We start from the raw sequence: 25,833 nt of genomic DNA, 5'->3' as shown, positions 1-25,833 counted from the left end.
GGATGTTTAAGTTTTCCAGTCACCCAAAAGAGCAGAGCCGGAAAATGTTCTGTATTTGTGAGGATATTGCACCAGTCCAGGGGAGGGATGGAGTCTGGGCAGCAGGCACAGTGAGAGCCTAGCTATGTGAGCTTTTGTGGAGACAAACTCAGATGCATGGGTAAGACACATACTTCAGTGATTCTTTTCTTAATGTTTTAAAAGTTCTATGCAAATTGGTGTAAGAAGACAGAGAAAGGCCTCCTGATTCTGCTCAAGGGAGTCAAGGATGGATACATCCAGAGAGGTCATCTCTGCAGGGTTTTAAAGTAAAAATCAGAGGAGGAAGTAGCAAACAGGAGGAGGAAGCAGGGTGTGTAAAGGTGTGGAGGTGGGGGATGGGAACAGGATGAAACAACCTGTGTGGCTGGGGTAACAGTGAGAGGCTGAACATAAGACCTGGCAGACCAAGGCCACCTTCCAGGACACACTAGCAACTAGGCCTTTGTCTGGTAGCGAACGGGGAGCTGGTAGGGAGCATGTCACATGACATGTCCATATTTTATTTTTGTGCTACTCTGACTTAGCACAGTGCATTAGTAGGGGTCAAAGCTGAAGTAGGGAAAGATGAGCTCAGAATCTCTTACTCAGCCCAGCAGGGAAATGACAGTGCATTGGACTGCAGTCTCTCCCTGGGTGCTGCCAGGACTTGGAGTCTGGTCCAGGAGGGTGACTAGCAGGAGAAAACAGCCTGTCACACCAGGAATCCCTGTGGAATGCAAACATCCGTGTTACTAAGAGCAAGCAGAGGGAAAGTATAACAGACTGAGAAACCTTTATAAACAGGAGGTTTCACAAGCTTCCTGGGGAGTATCGGTGACACTTCCCAGAGTCCAAAGGCCATGGACACATGCTCAGGGCTGTCTGCTTTGGATTTCAGCAGCCAGGTTCCTGACCCACAGGCATCTGGGCCCCTAACAAACTGTTCTCGGCTACAAATGGCGAGGTGATTCCAAGAAAATCCTAGTATGTTGGTTTGATAATTATTTCTCTACAAGGTTCAGATCTCCTACAAACCAATGTGTCTAGAATTTATGGGGTGAAGTCAGTGTCATCACAGCAGATGCTAATAATGCCAGCACTTGGGAGGCAAAGGCAGGATTACAAAGGCAGGAGTTCGAGCCCAGCCTGGACTGTAGAACAAGAACCTGTCTAAAACAAAACCCAAAGCTTGGTGGTGGTGCTACACGTCTTTAATCCCAGCACTTGGGAGGCAGAGCCAGGTGGATCTCTGTGAGTTTGAGGCCAGCCTGGTCTCCAGAGCAAGATCTAGGACAGGCTCCAAAACTACACAGAGAAACCCTGTCTTGAAAAACAAAAACAAAACAAAACAAAAACCAAAAACCAAAAAAACAAGCAAACAAAAAAAAAAAAATGCTCTATGGGGTGACCAGTACCCAGGGGTCTTATTCGTTGATTCTGGGATGTTTTTTGCAGTACTTTTGGTTTGCCCCACATGACATAGCCCTATTCCTAGTACAGCAACAAAGTAAGCAGATTTCTTGGGCTGGGGAGACGGCTCAGTGGAGAAAGTGCCTGCCATGTAAGCATGAGCACCTAAGCTCAGATCCCTGCTTCCATGTGAAAAAGCTGGATGCACCCAAACTGATCTGTAACCCCAGTGCTGGGGAGGAAGGGACAAGTGGGTCCCCAGAGCTTGCTGACTAGCTGGTCTAGCAAATAGGAATGCTTCAGGCTCAGTGAGAGACCCTGTCTTCTGTATGCACACATTCCCTCACATACACTGCACTCAGCCACCCCAACATGTACATCCACCCACAGAGAAATAAGCAAACAGATTTCTGGAGTGAAGTGGACCCTGCAGAGTCCCACAATCCAGTCTGAGGTGGGGTGGGGGGCTGAGAAAATGCTGGCAAAAGGAAAGGACTCGAGAGAGACATGTGGCACCCCTCCGATTGTCCTTCCAAGCTCTCCTCCACTGTGGCTGCTTCAGAGAGCCCAGCACCAGTGAATCTGTGCATCAGCAGGCATGTCTGTGCGATGTGCCACGCCATTCTCTAGCCGCATGCTTCTAAAAAGCCTTTACGTGCTTTCTGTCTATGGCCGAGACTGTGAAGACTATAATGAAATAAAACACCCCCTGATTAAAAAGTAAGTTGCTCATTAAAAAAATTTTTTTTTTTGTTTGGAGCCAGGTGGTGGTGGTGGTGCACATCTTTAATCCCAGCACTCGAGAGGTAGAAGCAGGCAGATCTCTATGAATTTGAGACTAGCCTGGTCTATAGAATGAGTTTTAGTACAGCCAAGGCTACCAAAGAAATCCTGTCTCAAACAAAATTTTTTTTGAACATGCAGCATGCTGATTATCAGCATTTTGGATTTTTTTAGGGGGACAGACTTCTAGAAATATAAATACTAGCTGAACGAGGGGGGCTATTTGTAGAGAGAAAGGGGCCCAGTGGGCAAGGACAGCAAAGGCAGTGGAGTGGGCAGACATGAGCCCAGTGTAATGACATACATGTATGAAAATGCCATGATAAAACATGTTCTTTTGTTTGCTAACTAAAAAAATCTAATGAAAAATAAAACATTGCTATGTTAGGGAAAAGAAGTGTTTATAAATTACTTAAATTATTTTCAAGTAATCCATTGACATAGTCACTTTGTGGGTTACTATAATGCTTGATTCATTGTATACTGATCACCAAACTTGTTCTTTCTTCTGAAACATATTTATGATTTTATAGACATAAGTTGTTTTATCTCATAGTTTTAATTCATAGTTTGATGCTTTTCCATGCATTTGTTAGGCATTTATTTATACTTCTATACATTTATACAATCTGTTGTAAATTCTCCAATTATCCCACCCGCAAGATTGGAATTTTATTCACATTTCTAAACTTTCACTTATTAGAGAATGTTTTCTGGTTCTGCTCTTTGGGGTGACCAGAAAACTTTAAAAAAATCCTTTAACCAAAATGCTTACAACTTCCTGCTGGACAAGATAAAACAAGTCGTCTAAAAGAACAGCTGAGTCCACAAGAAAGGAAATAGAAATAGCCAGAAACAAGAAGAGAACTGAAACTGTGATGACCCTGAGCCGTGCTGGGCCAGAGCCACCCTGCCTCTCTGGAACCAAGTCTTTGCCTTCAGGACTATCTGAGGGCAGCCTTTGAGACCCCCTCGGCAGAGCCGACACCGCTTCACGTGGAAAGCTAAGGCCTTCTAGGGACTGCCTCGAGGTAGAGTCTATACAAGGAATAAGAATGCTCACCCACCAGCCATCTGAGAAGCAAATACGGAAGCTTGTCTGTTTCGCCCTGTACCCTGGGTGGACACAGAATATTCCCTCCTTCCTCATGGGGAAAATTACGTGAGTGATTGCAGCCATGCTGCAATCTGTGGGGAGTCTGAAAGGACAGCAGGATGGCAGCAGCTCCAGGGATGCTGTCAGCCACCGCAGAGAGAGGCACACTCTGCCCCAGGACACGTGCACAGTGTCAAATACACAGTGACACAGGCCACCGGGAACACAAATCATTAGACCCACTAAATGTAAGATCCCACCCCAAGAACATCAAATAGTAATCAGAATTTCAAAATCAGCAGAGACATGGAAAGGCAGATTGAAAAACACAAGATCAAATAGCAGTCATAAACAAAATTAGAACTCATAATGCAGAGACTTAGTAAGTGTGGGGGATGTGGTAGCCATGGTAGAAGGGGGTCTCTCAGTCTTCTGAGCTCTTCCCCCATCTTATTTTCCATCCCCTAGGAAATAGACTAGGCCTTGTGGAGGGCTTTGTGGGTGAGCCAAGTCACATCTGGCCTGAACCCCATAAGAACTAGTGTGAATGTGGCTCTGGTTTTCTTCCTCCCAATCTGATGAATGCCAGTCTTCCAGAATATTAACCTGTTCATCTTGACTGTGAGACTTGAGATAGTTATCCAAGAAGCAGTTGAAATGGATATGATGATTAAAACATGAAAGAAGGTTTTGAGGACATAGGGTATGGAGGAGAGCCTACAGTCCAGAACCAGGTGGTCCCTAAGGGGAAAATTAGGCACAAAAATCTTCAGAGAAATAGCCTAGCATCTTCCACAGCTAAAGAAAGACACAAATCACTGGATTCAGTAGTATAGTGAAGTCTATGGAAAAAATAAAAACACGTGAAAGGGAAATGTCAAAAAAGATAAAATAAGGAGTGGGGAGATGGCCCAGTGAGTAAAACACTTGATGCACAAGCATGAGGACCTGAGTTTGGATCCCTAGCACTCCCTAAGTATGTGGTAACTCCAGTGCTGAGGAACTGGAGAACAACACATCCCAGGACCTCTCTGGCCAGCCAGTCTAGCTGAAACAGCAAGATCCAGCTTCAGTGAGAAATCTTACCCCCCCCCCAAAACAAGGTTGACAGAGATAGAAAAAGATGTCCAATGTTGACCCCTGGTGTGTATGAGCGTAATGTGATGCACATCCCCCCCCCATACACACACATACACACTCACATGCACAAATAGAAAAAGATAAATAAAGATCTTAAAAGTAATGAGAAGAGAATTTGTGAGTAGATGACAGTTCTCAAGAACTACAATAGCACTAGAAGGCAGTGGTCTGACCCCTCAAAGAACCAAGGAGAGAATTGTGGGTGATCATGCAAGGCCGAGGGCTAGGGAAGGTTGTAATAAGGAAGTGGTCCTTTATAGATCCTTTATAGATCCTTGCTGAAAGGACAATTAAAGAATGTACTGGGGGGGGGGGGGTGGGATGGAGCTCAAATCAGTAAGATGCAAGAAAGGCTGGTGATCAAGAATGTTCAAAAGCACGTGGATGGAGCCAAATAAGCATCTGGTAATCTCTAATTAGATGAATAATGCATAACTTGGAGATACACAATGTGACATAAAAATGGTGACTAGCACTCTAATTAAGGTTGGATAGAGTTGTTGTTTTATCCTCTATTTAGGAAAAGCCTGAGGATCTTGATTAATTTTAAATTTAAAGCCAAATAATATCAGAAGTTAAAGCCATGTCCCAAAGGCTAGAACTAGAATGGATAATTTCTCAACTCATATTTAGAATGGGGAAAAATTTAGAAATAAATCAAGGTAAATAAAATATAGATAATGAGATAGTAGAAATAAACACAAATGTGTTAACACTCATAAGAATTATAGACAGTGTAAAGCTGTTGGTTGGCAAAGATCTTCAGATTAAGAAAAAACAAAACAGAGCACACAGCTATGTGGTTTTCAAGGTCGTACATAAACTATAGGGCTATGGAGGACAGAGAGACGTATGGACTCCAGGATGTGGGGAGACTGAATCAGACTCAACTGACCTTGAAGATACTTTTCTGTTAAGTTTTGGGCAAATCAAACCTGGAAATATATTCAAAAGAACCAAATTTATACTTTTGTAAAACAAAAACATTTTTCATATATCCAGTTGTTTTCTGGCAGCACTCTTAAGCAAGAATGGTGTTGAAACTGAATATAAATTGTATCATTTAGTATACATGCTAAGGAGGAAAAAGTCTTCAGTGGTAGCTCCCTTTGTGGTGAGTTATAGCATAGGTAATACATCGAAATGACTTCAAGTAGCAAATTTTCATTCTTAACATCAAATCTTTCTTGCCTATAGTGTTTCCAACAGTCCATCCTTAGAGAGAACATGGAATGGGTCCGTATGCTTCAAGCTTGCTGAGTCCTGCTCATACACCATCCTGGGTGACCCCAGAGACTACAGTGGTGTCAAATGAAGCCCAGAAGTCCATGACTGGGGCTCCTGGTAGTGTCTAGTGGAGTTAGAATAAACATTTTGTCAAGAGGGTCCCTTGGCGGCAGATGATTTTCTTACAGGGTGAAACATCCAACACTGAAAGGTTCCTAAGGCCCAGAACTCCAAGTCATCCCTGCAAAGCCAGATATAACCCAGCTATGGCTTAATGTCTGCCTGTCTGGTGTTGTAACCTGAAACTCACCCATTTTCTTCTGTTCTTTCCTACTATAGAAGATGGGGTCCCCCGCACGGCGCGATCAATGTCCCTCACAATGGGCAAGGTATGCATGGTCAAGGAATCTCAGGGTTCCCAGAGGAAACATAACAAGTTTTTATTGTCACTCAAGTGATCACTCACTCTCAGACCTATGGGTACCAGCAGGGTATTCGCTTTCACACTTGCTCACATGGCCTCTAACACCCCATCTTTCTTGCTCAGGTGTAGTCTTCCTGACTCTGCATTAAGTGAACGTGAAATGATGCAGACACCTTGGCTTTGCCATGGGCAGTTTTTACACACTCTCTAGGATGCTACTCAGAGAATGAGGTCTCAAAATGTAAAATGGAGTTGTGTTGAGAGATTACTCATGACCAACAGAAATTTGGGTCAACTTGGTTCACTCTTTCCACACTGATTCCTAACCTAACCACCACCCCAAACAATTCAAATTACTACTGAATGTTAGAGGCTAGCAAGCTTTTCCAATACCCTCAGAACTGTGACTATTGTTATTCCCGAGACAGGAGGCCTGAATCACTTCTCTTCCCATAGAACATGCCCCGCCGGAGGGTCAGTGTTGCTGTGGTTCCCAAGTTTAATGCCCTGAACCTTCCTGGCCAAACCCCCAGCTCATCACCCATCCCCTCCCTACCAGCTCTGGTGAGTATGATGTCGCCTGCCTTCTGTCTTCTTCTACATTTCCATCACACCACTGCTACAGAGAGGATGCAGATGGGGACAGGGTCAACAGGGACAGGAAATTTCCAGCAGAGACTATAGATGGAGTACACAAAGCAAGCCAATGTCACCATCCCACTGTTCTGAGACTCGTTCTCTGTGCTCAGGAGGTGTACCTCAAAAATAGCTGCCCTTGTGAACAGAAATTCTTTAAGGAGAGAATGCTTAAAACAAGCAAACAAACGAACAAACTTTACAGGGTACAGTGGGTTGTGTCAGCTGTATCTAAAGCAAGACTCTGGCCACAGAGCCTGAGTTTGGGAACTGGGTCTCATCCTGCCTTGCTCATTGCGTCCTTGTTTGCAGTGATGAAACCCCCAAGGGTAACTCAATGCTTATCAATAGGAGATTGGCAAGCCAATTGTGGATAGCATCATAAATAATTTCTGTAGAATTATCACCCATGATGTATTATGAAGAAATAGCAGTTTCTATGTATAATAAACACATATATTGGAGTATGTATAATATAATTCTGTTTTATATTTTTAAAAAAGATATAATTTATTTTTATTTCATGTGCACTGGTGTTTTGCCTGCATGTGTATCTGTGTGAAGGTTTCAAATCCCTGGAACTGGAGTTACAGATAGTTGTGAGCTGCCATGTAGGTACTGGGAGTTAAATCCAGGTCCTCTGGAAGGACAGCCAGTGCTCTTAACTGCTGAACCATCTCTCCAGCTTCCTGTTTTGTGCTTTTAAAAATGGTGTCTCTGTGTAGACATAGAAAATTATGGAAGAAATATGTGGAATTTAATAATTGTTCTAGTTAATTTCTGTTGTGATAAAATATCTTGACAAAAAGAAAGTTAGGGAAGAAAGGGTTTATTAGGCTTACAATTCCAGGTTATAGTCCATCATTGGGGGTATATCAAGGCAGGAACTCAGCTGTCACATCCACAGACCAGAGCTGGGTCTTCCTACTCCCACGATGGCCTGGGCCTTCCTGCCTTAGTTGGCAATCCCCCACAGGCATGACCACAGGCCAAGCTCATCTAGACAATCCCTCAATTGAGGCCATCTTCTCAGGTGATTCTAGGCTGTGGCAAGTTGATAATAAAAACTACCCATCACAGTAATAGTTATTTCTGGACAACGATAAAACAGATCACTCTAATTTTCTTCTTTATTTTTTAATATTTTTATAGGGTATACAAAGAAAGGCAGAGAAAATATCCATTTCATTCCAGATGAAGGCAATTTCTATATATAAGAAAATCTTTTCTATATCTATAGTCTTTGTGGATTTGATGACTTTTTTCTAAAACTTTTGAACTCTTTTCTCTAGTGTTTTTTCTAATCATTGTGCACACTGGCACAGCTGTACACAGAGAGGTTCAGTGTGCAAGAAACTGGTCAAGTCACTTCAAGCTCCACTGAATGTTGTTTCTTTTACCTTGTCAGTATTTTGTCTGTGAAATGAACTCAAACTCCAAAATCACTGAAACAAAGAAACCTGAAGGGCCTGGAGAGATGGCTCAGCACTTTAGAGCACTGGCTACTCTTCCAAAGGACCCATGTTCAATCCCAGCACTCACGTGGTAACTCACAACCATCTGTAACTCCAGGCCTAGGATATCTAGCACCCTGTTATGGCCTCCATGTGCAATGCAAGTTTATGGTGCAGACATACATTCAGGCAAACATGCATGCTCATAAAATAAAAATTTTAAAAACTGAAATTTTTTTTTTTATGAGACTAGAAAAGGTCAGTTAGCAACAAACCTTTTTAATAGATCTATGGTTTCTGAATGTATACCTTGTTGGTTGACAAGAACTAGTCTTTAAAATCACAAAAGCTGCACTGAAAACATCCTGATCATGGGTCCCACCCCAAAACTCTGGAATGGTTCAGTCCTATTTACCGGACTCCAGGTGATCCTAGTGTGGGTACAGAGCTGAAAGTGTATGCTTTGACCATGACTACTGCGATGGAGCAGCCTGGGGTCCCAGGTAAACAGTCCAGACATGTCTGCCAGCTTGTGCACGTTGTGACATGGGGCATCTCCTCCTGACATTTGTACTTGGAGCAGCGGCTGTGGGGACAGTGGTGCTTATGTGAGTCCATCCCAAGGACATCTAGACCCACATTTGGTAGGAGGCCTGCTGGTCCTCAGGAAATGGAACAAGAAACCTGATGGCTCCCTGCTAGGATGGAGCTTCAGAATGCAGACTGGAAAGCAGTGGTGGATGGGGGGGGGGGGGGGATGGAAAGAGAAGGGTCAGCATCAGCCCTCCGCAGCATCACCCGAGGCCCAGCAGCCCTGGCTGCCTTCTTCATCACTCACCCTCAGTTCTGGCTCCTCTTTTCCATCCAGTCTGAATCACCCAACGGAAGAGGCAACATGTCCGTGCCCCCGGTGCTGCCTGCACTTTTGGAAAAGTAAGTTTCTCTATTTTCCACTTAATATTGGGGATCCTTAGACAAAGTCCCCAACTTGCTTTCTTTACTCTCATCCCCAAACCAAAAATGAAATAGAAAGAAAATCAGGTTCTAGGGGAAATGAATAGGACTCAGACCCACAAAGATTTCAGATCTTACTTTGTAAAACTCTTGGACCAGGAAGATACTGTGGCTGAGACCAAGGACACCCTTCCTAAGACCCTCCGAGAGGTAGCAAGCCTCCTCGTTAGTTGGGGTGCTCTGGGTCTATGGACACAAAGAAGCTCTAATTCAATGAGGCTTAGATAACAAGCCCAGGGTAGGCTGCTCCAGTGTGGCAGGATTCCGTCTCTCTGTGGTTCCCTTCATGAACCAGTCACTCTGGCCATTTCATGTTAATGCTATTGTCAGGCTTGTAGCAAGTGGCTGCTAGTTCCCAGAATCCTATATCTAAAAGGAGATGAATACATTCCTTCCATTTGGGGATGGAATCATTATATAGGTTTAAACTATCCAGGAGAGAGGGAGAAGGTCCCCAAAATACAGTGACTTGGGGAAGGGTAAATTCCTTTTTTTTTAAAAACATTTTCTTTCTGTGAAGAAGTGGGAAGGAAGATACATATTGGCTTGAAAGCTTGAGAGGGCCTCCCTGGCCTGGCTTTCCCAGGCACCCACGCAATCATTTGCACATCTTCTCATGCTAAGCCAGAGCACTGAGGTCGTTCTGCACTGTGGGGTGTTACAGCTTACTTTTTGAACTCTTTTCATTTGCCTGTTAGAAAACATCTGGATCACAGCTGCCAGCTCTCAGGACTTTCTCCTTGTGTATTTCCTCGGTTGGTGGGGTGCAGACCTTACTTCTCTTTCTTTGCCTTGTAGCAGCTTTAGTCCTTCATGTTCTGTTGCTGTTTATAGGCTTTGTGTCGTCTGGCAGGAGTGACTGCTGGGCCCCTGTCAGCTCAGAGGGGCTCCTGAGCTCCCTACCTCCAGACTCCGGGTGTGTGTGATTGCCAAATTCCCACTCAAGACCCTCTGGTTACTGTCAGTATTTACCTGGTATTTACCCCCTGGTCACTTACCAGCACGTTCGTCCTTGTCATCATGGAGTGCATCCTCTTCCTTCCTCTCCCTTCTTGATCATTCCAGGAAAACTGTCAAGAGACCACAAATTAGTCACCAAACGCAAGTATCTAGGCTACAAAATCTTACCACTTAGAGCCACAGTGCCTAATTCACGGCCTCTGAATCTACCTAGAAATGACCACTTACACTCTCTGAAGTTCTGTCAGCCTTCACTTTGGGCTCATCAGTCCATTTCAGAGCACTGCCATTAAAGGCCTCTCCTTAGCTCTAGGCCTACAGACTCAGCCAAGGCAGAAGATCTAAGTCCCTGCTCTTCTTGGCGGACTCTTATTCAGAACTAATGTTCAGGCCAGCTGAGAGCTCATGTCCAAGGCTTTGGAGACCATTAAGAACTCGAGATGTCCTCTGTCAAAGAATCTGAGGGACAGCCCCAGATCTGTTGTATCAGTGTGTGTTGATCAGTGTGTTGATCCCAGATGGTGGCACCTTTCACTGGTTTAAAATCAGGAGCTAAAAGGACAAAATGAGTCTCAGAGTCAAGCCAGAGGTTCCCAGGATGAGTTTGTAGCTCCCTCCTGGGCTAGCTAGAAATTGTCACTGACCATGTGTAAACTGTGGCTGACTGACCTTCTGGAAATATATCCAAATAAAAATGACTGCAAAGAGAGGAAGGAGGTCTAAAGCTAGGAGAGACTCCAAACAATAGCAGCTCTTCCCTATGGATTACAAAAGATGTTAAGTGATTTTTCCTCCAAGTGCACAGACCTGGAAGCATCATAGATCCCCAAGTGGCCAAGAGTGAAACAATTTGCAAGTGAAAATGAATTCATGTCCTCTCTACTTACATATATAGCTGCACCAATTCCACTTAGCCTAGTTCACATTGTTGAAGAGAAGTAATGCGTTATAAGTTATCACATTTGTAGTTGCATTGAGCTTCATGTTAAATGATTGTCCATTTCCTAAGTGTTCCATATAAGGAAGGGAACTGGCTAGGCGTGTGATAGGATGATCAAGTAGACTGTGGCCGGTCCATAGTACAGAGCAGCTGACTGTACTGTCTGTCCGTGAGAGCCTAGAGCGCTCCGAGTCTTGCTCTTGTAGACCATTTCATAACAAACCACTCTTCAACTCAACAGGGGTCTAGACATGTATAGATTTAAATATACGGCTAGAGAATGGTTTTTAGTTACCCTGAATGTCCGTGCTCTGTTATTCTTTTGTTCTTTTGACAAGAGTTCTCAGGGTCAGAATCATGGAGTGCTCTCAAGGAGCGCTAGTTTAGTGGGAAAGCCAGACAGGAAGCAGCCTATTTTTCCACAGTGTGATGAATGTTGTCGTAAGGAAGTACACGTTGCTAAGGGACCAACACATGAGAAAACGTACCCCTAACCCTGTGTGGGTGTAAGATGGGGTGGGGCTCAGGAAATGTTTCCACCTAGGAATCTGCTTTTAAAGTTAAGCTTAAAGGTTTTATCACCAACTAGGTAAATAGGAGGTTAACAGCATTCCATGGTAGTGGTGAATTCAAAGAAAAATGATGGCTGTGGTGGTGATGATGACAATTCCTGTTCTTAGTTAAAACTCATTCCTTGTATGCCAATTGCCTTTCCCCCTAATTGCTGTCCATTCCTTATTAAGTCTGCCAAGGATCTCATGAGGTGGACACATTATTAACATCTCTGTCTTAGTGATGAGGAAGATGATACCCAGAGATGTTCCCTGAGCTTACACAGCTAGAAGCTGGCCTGGCTCGTGCTCTTAACCTCCTAATGGAAGAATAGGGGACATTCAGAGGGACCACAGAGGAAAGGAGAACTCTTTGGGGGAGAACCCGGTGATTGGATGGGCATGGAGAGAGGGACAGAGCAGGCTATGAGAGAGTGTGCAGAACCCCTCACAAAGGGGTCAACAGAGCTGGGATGTGGGAGAGTGTCAGTGGATTATTTTTATGATCAGGCCATGGTGCTAGTGTGTCACAGTGCAGCATTAGCTATTGTCTTTAAAATCTCTGTCTTCTATGCTTTTGAAGCAGCCAGGGTCATTAAATTGTCACAGCAAACAATCTATCCCCTTATTGATTGTATTCTGGAGAAAATTATATCCCAGGATAATTATTACCCAAGATTCTGGGACTGGGTACAAGGGGTAAAGAAGATCCCATAGCTCAGGTCCTCTGGGGTGGGCTTATCAAAAGAACCTCCTGAATTGGGATGATTTAGCAACATGCTGAGTCCAAGAGGCAAGATCTGCTCTTTGGAAAGGCTTGAAGTCACTTTTAAATACCGCTCACTAACAAACTGATAACCAGCTTGGCCAATAGTTTACTTTGAACAAACAGACCTCATGTGACAAGCTGAGCACAATGATAAACACAGCCACAGTTTAATGAATTACCCAGAAAGAAGGCACAGATTCCAGACTGAGGATGGATGCCACCGTCCACCCAGTGATTCCTGGGATGGGCACAGATTGTGCCCAGCTCTTGTTACAGAGATGAATACAGATTCTCTTAGCCCAAGTCAAGTTCTCCTTTACCGATGGGATTGTTTCACTGAGTTCCTACACAGGGGTTAGACAAGTCATTGTGAAGTTGGAATAACAAATACACTCTAATCCACAGCAGGCACCTTTCAAACACAGCCAGCCCCTCGTGTGATCGTGATCAGAGGGAGGGATGGGCAGGTGGGGAAACATTCCACTTTATTTAGCCAGTTGGCCTGGGAGACAGTGGTAAATCAGCAAAATTCTCACAGAAGAAAAGGATTTGATTTGAGTCTTAAAGATTCATGAGGAGAAACTACCCGATAGTTGGAGAAGATATTTAGGGAACGCTAAGGCTGGTCTAGAAGTCAGAAAATAACAACAAAGTTTACACATTACTATATTTGTCCCACCTCCAATCCCAGCATCCGGCCTGTGCTAAACCAAGGCCCTCGGAGTCTCTCATACTTGAAGCAGTCTGTGGAGAAAGGAGCATTGCTGGCTATGGCAATGTAGTGGAGATAGCTTCATTTAGCAGATGTGTTGGGCCTTACACACCAGTCAGAGCCCCAAAAGAGAAATGAAGGAGGGACCAAGGAAGACAGCTCATCTTGATGTGAAGCTACTGACCAAAGTGAACAGCCCAGCCAACATCAGTGATGTGAATGTGGGCAAGTAGCAAGCTTATGTTTCTTAACTACCAGGAAGAAATGCCTACCAAGGACAGTAGATAGCACAGTTAAAGCATGGGTCAGCATCAACCTGCAACAGAGCCAAATTTGAGCCCTCCCACACACTGATTGTTCCTGGAGTTAAGGTCATAGCCCAATCAGCCAATTAAAAGAGCCAGATTAATAGAAAGCAGAAAAAGATTTATTCAATACTGTTATTTTGGGAAGGAAAACAGAGACCCAGTGACCCTTTGCCCAATACATCTTCAGTCCTGACAGGAGGTTTGGGTTTAAGTAGAGGGCCAGAGGTAAGCATAACTAGATAGTCTGGTCAAGGTGTGGTCCCTCCCATCATTGACCCACCACAGTCTCAGCTCTAGTCTGTCCTGCAAGGTGATCTGGCAAGTTTCAAGTCTTTTTTTTGGGGGGGGGGGGAGACAATTTCCCCTCTGGCTGGCCTAGGCTTCTACCGGCATGAGATTCCCAGGGAAATTTCAGTTTCTTGGGGTACATTGTTCTGATAGTCTGATAGACCAAGGGAGGCCCCAGGCATCATTTCTATTAGAATGTCCTCATTCCTGCCAGGCAAGGGGGTTACAAGATTGCATAGCCTCAGGCTGGTATTTAAGGTCTCTGAGCCTGGCGTGCTGGGGTTTGAATCAGGTCTGTCTCAGGCACATTCTCTTCATGTTTCTTTAAGGACCCTCTAATGTGGGCAGCTATAGAGAAAAGAAACTAAAAGTGTGGTGGCTGTATTTCACTTCTAATGTACAAATATACTGCACCAGATAATGGCTGTCCCCACCCTGGACTCTAGGTGGGTTTTTCCTCGTCTGCTTCAGCTATTGGACAAATAGGAAACTGAACATTAGGCTAAGGTCATGGGGAAGGGAGTAGAGAGCATAATTTGCAGGAGGAGAAATGTTATGAATAGCTAGTATTTTTAGAGCCTTATCTTTCTTGTTCACAATGGGGTTTGGGTTCTAGCCTAATAAAACATATATTTTCAAGGTCTGGGGGAAAGCTAAGAGATAGGAAATTGGTGCCAAGAGTAGGGAGCAAGCTGAAGGTTTGGACCCTGCCTAAGGAAAAGCAACGGTGACCCCTTAGCTTTCTGCTAGAAGGTTCAGCTTACAACATGGTCTTGTTTCTGGGCTCTTCCATGATGCCATCACTTCTAGTTGGATTAGAGGCACCAAGATGGCTGCAGAATCCATCTTAATTAGGTTATTAGGTTGCTTCCTTTGAACTTGTGGTCCCACTCATGTGCTAGACAGGCTCCAAGCACGCCCAGCCGTCCTGAGGTAGTTTGCTAGTGTGCCTATTTTCCTACTTTTCCACATGATGCTTGTACTTCCTGCTGTTTCTCAGCCTTCTCAGGCCATCTGCTCTCACTCTCTGCAGAAGACTGGGCCTTATTCTTAAAAAGGACATTTCAAGCCTGGCAGTGGTGGCGCACACCTTTAATCCCAGCACTCGGGAGGCAGAGCCAGGCGGATCTCTGTGAGTTTGAGGCCAGCCTGGTCTACAGAGTGAGATCCAGAACAGGCACCAAAATTACATTGAGAAATCCTGTCTTGCAAAACCAAAAGGGGGGGGGCATTTCAGCTTTACCATTTGGATAGGAGGCAGCTCATCTTCTTCAGAACCCCACCCTACCGTCCCCCTCTTCCACTCTTTGTCCAGGTAAGGAGAGGTTTATCTTACTTTTTAAAGGTCTTGCTTCCTTTCGTCACAGATACTGTCCCTTTGGCCATCTTCTCTCATCCCCTCCGCCACTGGGCCCTCTCTACCTGTGTTTGAATATGCTTGCATCCCTCGATCCATGTATTCCACTGAGCAGTCCTGCCGATGTGCTCCCCACTCCCCTCCCTAGTCCAACTGTGGCTGTACCTTTCTCACTTCCTGTCCCTTAATCATTACCTCAAGGCTCCAAGTGACCCTTGCATCATCAAGGACCCCCACCAGGGACACAGACTTTCAGAAGATGCAGTGGAACAGTCAGCTCTCTCCCTGACTCCTAAGGCTCCAGCCCTTCCGGCTTGTACCTACCACTTTAGCTGCCATTTCTCCCCTCCTCCTGAGATGAGCTTGAAGATAACTGGTCCTGAGGTGTCTGCTCCTCATTTCCATGTTCTCTCCTTAGGCCCTCATCCATTCTTTATATTCTTACACCAAGCGAATACCTCTGCCTCCTTGTGGCAGTACTCCGTTGTCTGTGACGCTTGCCTGTCCACTCACAGCACCTCCTGAAATGAGAATGATGGCGTTGGGAACATCAGGCTAACGGAGCGGTTGTAGTGTCTGCCTCCTCAGTGGTCTGGGGAAGATTCAAGGGAGCGGGTCTTTATAAAACCCCATCTCAAGGTAGACATTTTAAAACCTGAAAGCCGGTGAAAGAGCCTGAGTTTCCTCTTTGAATCAGGCCAAAGATACGGGTTTTGTCTGCAGATGTTCAATCTCTCCCTCTGCTTCCCTCCTCTCTCTAGTGGAAAGACAAATGTGGAGGCTGACTGTGAAACTTGTACCCCTGGGCCGCTCCCAAGCTGCCTGGAGGACACGAGCCAGGAGTCCAAGGCCAGGGCAGAGGAAGAAGCCTACACCAAAGGGTGAGTCAGACCTCACCACCCAAGGGCACCTGGCAGGTCTCAGAAGGGAACTTCCCACACCCTGGCTCGCTTCTGAGGAGTTTTCGGGAAGCAATCAATGGGCCAAAGCCTCTCTCAGTCAAGAAAGGCCTACACAGACAATCAGGACACAGGGTGTGTTTAGACAATGGCTAGCTTCAACTAGACTCCTCTTTTTCAGCCATGATGCCACTGCCTAGAAAGGACTAAACATCAGGGGCCTGGATTAGGTTCCTCTTGGTGCTGCCTGAGGCTTCCTGACACATGTGCAGAGCTTTCATGTTGCTGCCAGCAGTGCCCAGGGCACCTTCAACTGTGCTTCCTGGAATCACCCTGGTGTTCCCTGTTACTTGGAGCTCCTCCCTCCTGCCCTGGCCCCCACCATTTCCACCCTTGCCTATCTCTAAACGAGCTACATTAGCAACCAGGGCCAGCTATCAGCTACTGGGAGAGAGCACTGAGCAGGGTCAAAGGCCCATGACTCAAGACAGAAACTCACCTGTAGTCTAGCATGGTGCCCCATGGCTCCTGAGGGAGGCTCAGCTTACCATGGGCACAGAATCAGTGGTGGATGGGGTCGTCCCAGCCAACCTAATGAAGTTAGACACCTGGCTGTCAGACGAGTGAGCAGGTATGTTCAGGGAAATACTGATCCCAAGAGGAATCATGGGGGCTTTTAAGGAAGGTTTGCCTCTGAAAACATGAGAGCAAAGATCCTCCATTGGTTTTGTGAATATTTTCTGGGTACCTCCCTATGCCAGGTGCCCTGACATTTCTGAGAAACACCCCAGCAGCCTGAGAGGAAGGTCCCCCTGAAGTTGAAGCCCCTAGGTTCCACAGGGAAAATGCAGTCTTATCTCCGGGGAATGTTCTGTAGGATAACAACCAGCGGTAGCTCTTGTCCCACATTCTTCCTGTCAGTTTGTCACACTGCCACACAAACAGGAAGGATGGCCGAGGAGGGAGGGAAATGGCATTGACATGAGTTGTGTTGGGGTTCAGCAGAGCTTCCCAGCTTTTTCCTGTTGCATGGAGCCACAGGAAGCGTGCAGTGACTGGAGGCTCTTGAGTCCCCTCCCCCTGGGCCTCAGGCAAGAATGCCCTGTGTGCCGCCCTCCCAGACTCAGTTGTTCCTTTTTGCCCTCCAGATACCAGGAAGGGCTAAAGAAGACCGAAGAACTTCAAGATCTGAAGGAGGAGGAGGAAGAACAGAAGACGGAGAGTCCCGGGGAACCAGTGGAGGTAGAAGAAACTGAGGAGGAAGAGAAGGACCAGAGAAGCAGGTTGGAAGCCTACACTTGGATCCCGAATGGGTTGCAAGTCATTTAACTGTTGAATTGCGCCCAATGGATGGAAAGGCCTTTCCTGGGTGGCCGGAGGCCTGGGGCCCAAGTTGTTGGCCAAGAGAACTCAAGAAGGCGCTAACCTCCAGGCAAGAGAGAAAATTAAGTCAGAAATGGCACACTTGCAAGAGCTGAGGGGTCAGAGGTGCTCATGGGCAGGGCAGAAAGCCATTAACAGCTGTTAGGGGGTGAGAAAGGCAGAGCCCCCCGCCAGAGGACTCTCAGCCAAGCTATGGTCAGCCCATTCCACAGCCACCACCATAGAAGAGTCCAGATTAAAGGAGCAGGCCTGAATTCCTAGAGAAGGTTTTGGACAAAAAAACAGAAGAATAGAAGGAAGCAGAGGGAGCACGTGAGGCAGGGGACAAATTCGGCTCAGTTCAGTCTCTAGCAGGCCCTCCCTGCTGTGCTGACCAAACACTTGGCCATGTGCACAGTGTCTTCACTTAGGTTGGAAACACAGTATTTTCTGTTGCAGGGTATCTTCTAATGAGGGGAAGAGAAGACGGACACAGAGAAAGTCTGTATCCCGCGACTTGTTCCAACAGGTGTAGATCTCACTTTACCACACAGAACAGTAAATTAAAACAGGACAAAACTGGCACTTGGGATTGAACCCAGGACCTTGCAGATGGCAGGCAAGCACTCTTCTACTGAGATACATCTCCAGACTAAGACCAAAGGCAATAACCTTGTCTAGTTGCAGGGTATTCCATGTAATGAAGTCACAACCCGATAGGCCAGGACTACCCTGCATAGGAATATGTTTAAGAACAAAATGAACTGTTCCTAAGAAGAGGCATGCATTCCTTTATCAGTATAAGGACCAGGTCAACACCCTAGCTCTCCAAAAAAAAAAAAAAAAGCCCCAATTTCATTTTTTCTGCCCAACTCTCTCTCTATTAGTATATCAAAACTATAAGTCTTGTTTTTGTTTTGTTTTAAATATAACTTATAACCATCTTGGAACACTTCACTGAAGTCTTCTTTTAGATACCCTCAACTATCCTAGGGTCCAGAACATGTGTAGACAAAACCATTAGCTGTATGATCACCTGCTGCTGATCCCAGACGCAGTGTCTGTAATCTGAGCCTCCTGCTGGCAAGCACCAGAGCCTGCTCACATGCATACGGCAGTAAGTGAAGACTTGAGAGAGGATAACTGTGTTTCTGAGCCTGGCGATGCCCAGTGGTAGAAGAGGCAAGCAGCAGGAAGGGGCTCAGGCCACCTGAGTCAACCCCACTGTCAAGGGAGGAGCTTCCTCAGAGTGCCAGGGAGCAAGCCTGTGACAATGACAGCACCTCCTCTGGTGAAAGAGCCTCAGATCTAATCATGGAAGCACAGCCCTGAGTGCGAGCATCCAGTCCTCCTTACGCCTCACCTCCCTCTTGGGGGTCATCTGCATTTATTTTGCAGACCACCAGGCTGCCTTTGTCAAGCCCAGGCCTGAACAAAAGCCCCTCCTTTGGCACCTTGAATTCATCTAAGGCGGGCTAGAATCTCCAACACTTCCACACACTGCAGAAGAATAAAAGAGAAATAAACAAAGCAAGCACATGACTATAAACAGTCTGTCTTACAAAGTGCAGGCCTTATCTAACTAACTCCATCTCTGGCAGTTGACAGCTCCCTCCTGTCTCATGAAAGCCCTGGGAAGCAAGGTTTGCCTGGGTCCTTTAATGCTTGCTTATCCTGTCAGCAATTCTGGGCAGTGGCCATTTGCAGGACCTAACCCTTCAGAGGCCTCATTCAGACTCTCATGCTTCATGTGTGATTAGAGTTGTTTTAGGTTCTGAGGCGATAACTTCCTCGGATGACTGATACCAGACCTGAACAGGGCCCTCCAAAGAGTCCTTAGCCTTCAGTACAGTGGTGGTACAGCTTCACTTTTTCAGGCTCAGCCCATCTTCTCAGGATGTTTATCATATAAACTGCATACCCACTGTCAGAAATTCCCTCTCACCCATAACCCAAGCCAGACTTGTTCCAAGAGCTGTCATGCTTAGTGCCAGAAGATGTTCAGCCCATTGTGGAGTCCCTTAGAACCCGAGTTGCCCATAGGAGCCTTCACTAGAACATGAGTCCCCTGTGACATGTTGGCACCTCACTAGCAAGCAAAGTCTGAAGTTATGAAAAGGTCTATGTGCTGGAAAAAATGGCTCAGTTATTAATAACACTTGCTACACAATCCTGAGGACTGGAGTTTGGATCCCAGCACTCACATAGCAAGCCAGGCATCCCGAGAACACTTTGTATCCCCAGCTTCAAGAGTGGCAAAGACAAGAGGATCACTGTAGCTTGCTGGCTTCTAGCAAACTGCCTGAGTAAACCTGAGCTCCGGGTTCAAGGAGAGACCCCTCCTCAAAGGAATAGGAGAAGAGGATAGAGGGAGATCATCCAGTGCTCTCTTCTGGCCTCTGTACATACATAGGTGTGTCCACTTGTGTATGTGAACACACACACACACACACACACACACACACACACACACACACAGAGAATTTTATGTCCTGTTTCATACATTTTAAAAAACATTGGAGCTGGAGAGATGACCTGGTAGTTGAGAGATCTTGCGGCTCTTGCAGAGGACCTGGATTTAGTCCCAGCACATACATTATGGCTCACAAGTATCCTAATTCCATTTCCAGGGGATCTGATGCCTTCTTCTGACTTTCATGGGAACCAGGCATGCACATGGTACACATACATGTATGCAGGCAAAGCACTTACACAAATTAAGTAAATCAAAAAATAAATAAAAACCATTGAACTAAGTAAGCCCAACAGCTTGGCCTTGTTTAAAGGCTTCAACATCAAATTCTAAGTCTTCTAAGTTTCTAAGTTTCTTCTCTCTTATATGTAATAAAGTAATCTGTTACAAATATTGATCCCTGGAGGAACTTTGAGCAAAGCAACCCAACACCTTCTTAATGTGGTCTGTGGCATTACTATGTAACACAGCTGAGACTCACAATATGAAGCATAAAACCGCCTCTTTTTTCTCGCCACTGGTTCAGACTCGCTCTGTGAGCTTGAATAATGGTTAAGCAGGTACCTTTACTTTTCCAATAATGCTCCCCAAAACAGAAGCTTTAGCATCAAAAACTGACCCAGAGGAATTCTAGTTCTAGCTTATTAATTTTGTTTCCAGTTTCTCTTCCAGGCTAAAAACTGGGTGACCACTTAAGAATCATGGCCCCAGACCTTGACTACCTCTTTTGTAGAATGGGGTGGATTTAGGGGCTGGAAAGATGGCTTGGCAATGAAGAGAACATTTTCTCTTGTAGAGGACCTGAATTCACAACCTCCTATAAGGCCAGTTCCAGGGGATCTGATGCCTCTGGCCTCCACAGACACCTACACTCTAGTGAGCATGCTATGCATAATTAAAAAGTAAATCTGTAAGTCTGGATTTAGAGTGGGCTTCTCCCCATACCAGCAGCCTGTTTTCGAACACACACACACATACACACACACACACACAGCTCAAAAAGTGACTCCCAATAGGATCTAAAGATAAATAGGGCTAGAAGGAAGGAAGCTTGTATTTCCAATCTCTCCCTTCCCAATAGTTGCATAAATAGCCAACCACTTTTCTCAGAAGCAAATGTACTTAGCTGTCATGTAATGGTTTGCATGGCTGAAACTGGTCTACTTCCAAGTCATGTAATGACTTGCATAGCTGAAGTTGCTTGATGGGGTTCCCACATGGACAAGGGACCAACTGTTGTCCCCTATGGCCATGGCATCCAAGACAAGCATTTCAAGGACCTGGACCTTTTCTTAAGAGGGCATTTGCCGAGTATTTTGGTCCATGGCAACCCATCTACTTCTCACCAGCTCTCTGTTCAAGCTTGCATCTTCCTGAGCAGCCAGCCTGAGCACTACAGTGTCTTTGTGAGCTATGTGCTCTACAGGAAGCCCTCTGTCACTCTTCCCACCTCTTTGGTCTGGTAACCCTCAGTAATCTTGCTTTGAAAATCATAGAGTTGGAATTAGACACAGGAGAAAAATATAGCTTGCTTAAAATGTGCAGGACATCTCCAGAAACCTCTAGGATGGGACTCCGATCAAATGTCTTTTTACTAAGCTCAAAAGAGAGAAGATAGGCCGAAAAGAAGCTGGGAAATATGCAAGGGGTGGTGGGGGGGTATGTGGTAAAAGTAGAGGAGAGAGACAAAGAGGGAGGGATAGAGAGAACAGAGTTTAGAGAGAGTAGGGGAGGAAAAGGAGGGACGAAGTGGAGGATGGGTATAATGAAGTTGACAAACATCTGCATGAGCCTCCCACAGTATGGACCAGTGGCACCAAAGTCACCCAGGGATTCTTACATCGTAACTGGGATTCTCATTCAGAAGGCCTGGGATATTTTTAATACACTCTGCCAAGTGACTCTCTGTATTGTTGAGTTTAAGAACCTCAGCCTTAGCATAGAAGATATCACCAGACAGGGAAGTATGGTTCTGGGCATCAGATATGTGCTCAATATACTGTCTCTCCCTATCTTGTTGACAGCAAACTTGAAGAACTGGTCCACTTCCTACAAGTCATGTATCCCAAATTGTGTCAACACTGGCAAGTGATCTGGATGATGGCTGCAGTAATGCTGGTCTTGAGTATTGTGCTTGGGCTCTACAGCTCCTATAACTCCTGTACAGAGCAGGCCGATGGGCCCCCTGGGAGATCCACCTGCTCCGCAGCCCAGCGGGACTCCTGGTGGAGCTCAGGACTCCAGCAAGAGCAGCCAGCAGAGCAGTAGGACATCGGACTCCTTAGCCATGCCCTGCTCTGGTGCATTCACCCAACACCCCGCCCCCAAGTACAGTGTGTGAGGCCCAGGTGTGCACATGTGGCCATTCATCCATCCCATTGGGGAACAAGGAGGCTTTCTCTTCTCCCTCATCACCTCCATGGAAGCTTCTCATACACAGTAACCTGATGCTTTGAAGGGATCAGCAAAACTGCTCTGGGAAAGGGTCTGGTGGACAAAGAAACGGCCTTTACGGAGGACTCTGGCCCAAGGGAAAAGTCCTGCCCCTGGCTCAGATGGATTGGGAGAACTGAAACCCCTTCATTCAGGGGACAGTGAGAAGCCTGCTCTCCCCTTTTCCTCCCCAAGTTTCATAATCAGGAAGAGTTATACTTAATGGCCAGTACTGACCATAATGATCGGAGCTGGGACTTGGAGTCACAATGTGGGTATCTTCCCATTTCATTTACCATGACTACTTTTAGCCTTCTCTCTCCCATTCAGAAGCACCATTTCTTGTCTGAGAGTGGGAACGCTCTCTCATAAAAGTACACAGGCTAAAAGTAGTCCCATGCTCGAAAGGAAACAGGAAGATGTGAGTTAATATATAACATATCTTTATACATATGGACAGAACACACAACATGTTTGTGCACACACACCCACTCTCTGGAAGTGTGCTCTGCTTGGTGGCAGCCATGTTGTGCCACTCAATTATTTTTCACTAGGTGTGGAACAATAGTCACTAGGCATCAATACAGGGAGCCCTTCACATACTCTGAAGATGTTTGAAAGCCCTAAGAAATCATGTCTTCAGATGCCACAAAGGAGCTGTTGTTCGGCACAGTTTCTTCCCTGGCTGTGTGCTGCATTTGAACGTGATCCTACACAGTTAACCCACCCCTTGGGTAAGAAAAGGTGTGCCTTCCACTCCAGACTCTCACTCTGTGTTGCACAGCAAGGCTGCCATTTTCCTATTTCCTGCGCAAATGTGTCCTTCCGAGGACCTGTTCAGCAGCAAACCAAAGGAGTGCGTCCCACCTCCAGCACGGAGTCTCTCACACTGTTCAGCTGTTCCTTCACGCAGCTCTCATCAGTTGGAGATGGGGCTTCTGTTGTGCTTGCTTTTCTGTTTCATTGTTTTTGTTGCTAACACTCATGTAGAACTTATTGTGAATCAAAAATGTCTCAGTGTTATATAGGTAGTAATTCATTTTGTCCTTAAGAAAAACAAAATCTGAAATGGATAGTACTCTCTCTCTTTCCATGTTCAAATAAGGAAACAGAAGCATAAATCACACACACACACACACACACACACACACACACACACACACACTGATACAACTTGTCAAGCATATATAGCTAGTAAGTAAGTCATTCAAACTAGAGTAGTCTAGCTCCAGGGACTGCACCCCCTGACCCCTCTCCTATGGTCACCCAGCTAGGTGCCTTCCTTTCTGATCCCCCTCCCCATCTGACTGTTCAGCTGTTCCAAACCTGTCATGGTTCTCAAATGAAATTGCTTCTCCCACTGTGCTTCAACTCATAAGCATCTCCCCTGCCATTGTCCTCTTCTCTCCACTCCCGAGGAACAAGCACAAACACTACCCCTCTATACAGGCTTCAGGGGCCTCCTTCCATGTTCTCCCATGTGCTTCTGACACTTGTTAAACTTCAGTCATTGTTTTGTACCTACTGTCTAATTTATTTATACATCTGTCTCTCTGGACATTTTCCCTCAAATACGATGTCTTACCATCTCTTGGATAGGTACCTACCATGGCAAACACTTTGGAGAGAATCTTTTCATGTTGGTTAAAAGAATAAACGAATATTCAGGGTGAAGGGCAGCCTAGAGCATGACCTCTTGAGGCTTCCCAATACCACCACCCTCATGACCATTCCTATCTCCATGAGAAACCTGTCATAACTGATTCCTGACCTCGGCTTATTTTTATCTTTCTCTGTTTACTCTGAGAGAGCACTAGTGAAACCATTCTCAAGTTCAAATACAATCACTCCTTTTAGAGAGACACCCCACCCCCAACCCACCCTGACTAGGCCTCACTTTAAGATGCTGGTTTTGAAGGGACATCCTTTACAGTGGCTAGAACATGGCATAGTGAAGAGCCCAAGGATGTGTCACTAAAGGTAATGAGGTTCAGAGAGAAGCAGTGGGATTTTGCAGGCATAGGTAGATGGCTTCCTTGGAATCTTCCATGGGACTAGATACAGCCAAAGGAGATTTAACTACATAAGCACCACCTTATAGCCAAAGACAGAGTGTAGACGGGATGCAGAAAGAGCAGCCGTTAGGACTCTAGCAGGTCAATGTCTAATCTCACCCCACCCCCACACCAAAAGATGGTCCAGCTTGAGTGAGACCATTTGGCCACAAATTCCCACCCCTGTTCTGGGTGAGACAAAGCCAAGGAGAGCATGTGTAAACTGCTTCAGCATTACCACTGTCCTCTGAAGCCTGCAGGAGTCCTTGGCCTAGACCAGCAACCACACCACTCCAGCTGTGAGGGCAGCTGAGGAAAAGGACATCTCCAAAGAATGTAGCCACATTTAGAGCAGTGCGGCTAAAAACACACTGGTTGGTTCACCTTTTCAGGAAAACGAGGGGTAACTTGTAGCAGTTACAGCCGTGGCCACCCAGCCAGTGACATGAAGTCAGCCTTGGGTTTCCAGACATAACAGTCAAATGAAATCAAAGTTCCCATTCAAGGTGCCTCTGAAACCTGTGTTTTTGCTTAGCCCTGAGAGTCTGGTTGCCAGCCTTCTATTATAGAGGGACGTGTTCGCATCATCACTGACATCACTTCCGAAAAGGACCTTCACTTCCTAGCCACCATGAAGTCTGTTTCCTTTGTACAGCCTGGGATGAGGGAATGGCAAGGGAGAGCCTGGACATAATGTCACCGGCTGTCAGTCCCTAATGTTAAGCCTCACACAGGTAGGTGTGCTAGTGTTGAATTGTAGAATGTCACATAGCTGAGTTTGAAAATAAACGCACATTTCCAAACCTTTGGCAGAAGTCAAACGCCTCTTTGTTATGTGGAGCTGGAGCCTAATCTTTCTCCGATGCTGAATTAGATCCACAGAGAACTGTAGACCTGAATTTCTCTCAGAAAACATAATCGGAATCTAGTCTGGAAAGATTGGATCTTTCCCCAAATGTGTCTGTTACTTTTCCTGTTGCTAAAATACCCTGGCAAAAACAACCTGATGGGGAAAGGGTTACTTTGGCTCACAATTCAAGGGTACAGCTTGTTATGGTGGGGAATTCTTGGCAGCAGAGGCAAAAGGCAGCTGGTCACACTGCAGCTGCAGTCAGGAACCGGAGTGGGGAATGTACTCAGATCACTTTCTCCTTTTCATACAGTTCAGGATCCCATCCTAGGGAATGATGCTCCCCACAGTGGGCAGGTTTTCACACCTCAAATAACCTAATCTAGGTCATCCACTATAGACATACCCAGAGATGAGTCTCCCAGAATCTAGGACCTAGATGATTCTAGATTTGATAAAATTGACAATAGCCATCCTCCAAGTTTGGAATATGAGATACTCTTGTTGATATGTTACATTTTGTGGGACTGTTAGCCTTAAGATAGAGTATCCAGTTTTGTTCTTGTGGGAGTCAGTTCTCTCCTTCCACCATGGAGGTCCTAGGGGTTGAACGAGGGCATTAGTCTTAGTGAGGTACACCTTTACCCACCGACTCACCTTGACAGTCCCCTC

The 25,833-nt window shown here is 45.7% G+C and overlaps 1 protein-coding gene across 2 annotated transcripts in view; it reads left to right on the top strand.

Moving 5' to 3' along the window:
• Irag1 (inositol 1,4,5-triphosphate receptor associated 1) overlaps positions 1-25,119 on the top strand; it is a 113,158-nt gene extending 88,039 nt beyond the window's left edge. Inside the window, exons 16-21 of one of the 2 annotated variants that reach the window (XM_036201392.1) lie at positions 6,017-6,066; positions 6,558-6,665; positions 9,060-9,124; positions 15,852-15,971; positions 17,138-17,272; positions 21,849-25,119. In XM_036201392.1, the coding sequence (XP_036057285.1) occupies positions 6,017-6,066; positions 6,558-6,665; positions 9,060-9,124; positions 15,852-15,971; positions 17,138-17,272; positions 21,849-22,092 (722 nt within the window). In that variant the 3' untranslated portion in view covers positions 22,093-25,119. The remainder of the gene's footprint in view (positions 1-6,016; positions 6,067-6,557; positions 6,666-9,059; positions 9,125-15,851; positions 15,972-17,137; positions 17,273-21,848) is intronic. The other variant, XM_036201477.1, reaches the window with a different exon arrangement.
• The last annotated feature ends 714 nt before the right edge of the window (positions 25,120-25,833 follow it).

The sequence above is a fragment of the Onychomys torridus genome, chromosome 1 (genome assembly GCF_903995425.1).
Source record: "Onychomys torridus chromosome 1, mOncTor1.1, whole genome shotgun sequence".
In the NCBI taxonomy this organism is placed as follows: domain Eukaryota; kingdom Metazoa; phylum Chordata; class Mammalia; order Rodentia; family Cricetidae; genus Onychomys; species Onychomys torridus.
This window is presented reverse-complemented; position numbering and strand designations above follow the sequence as displayed.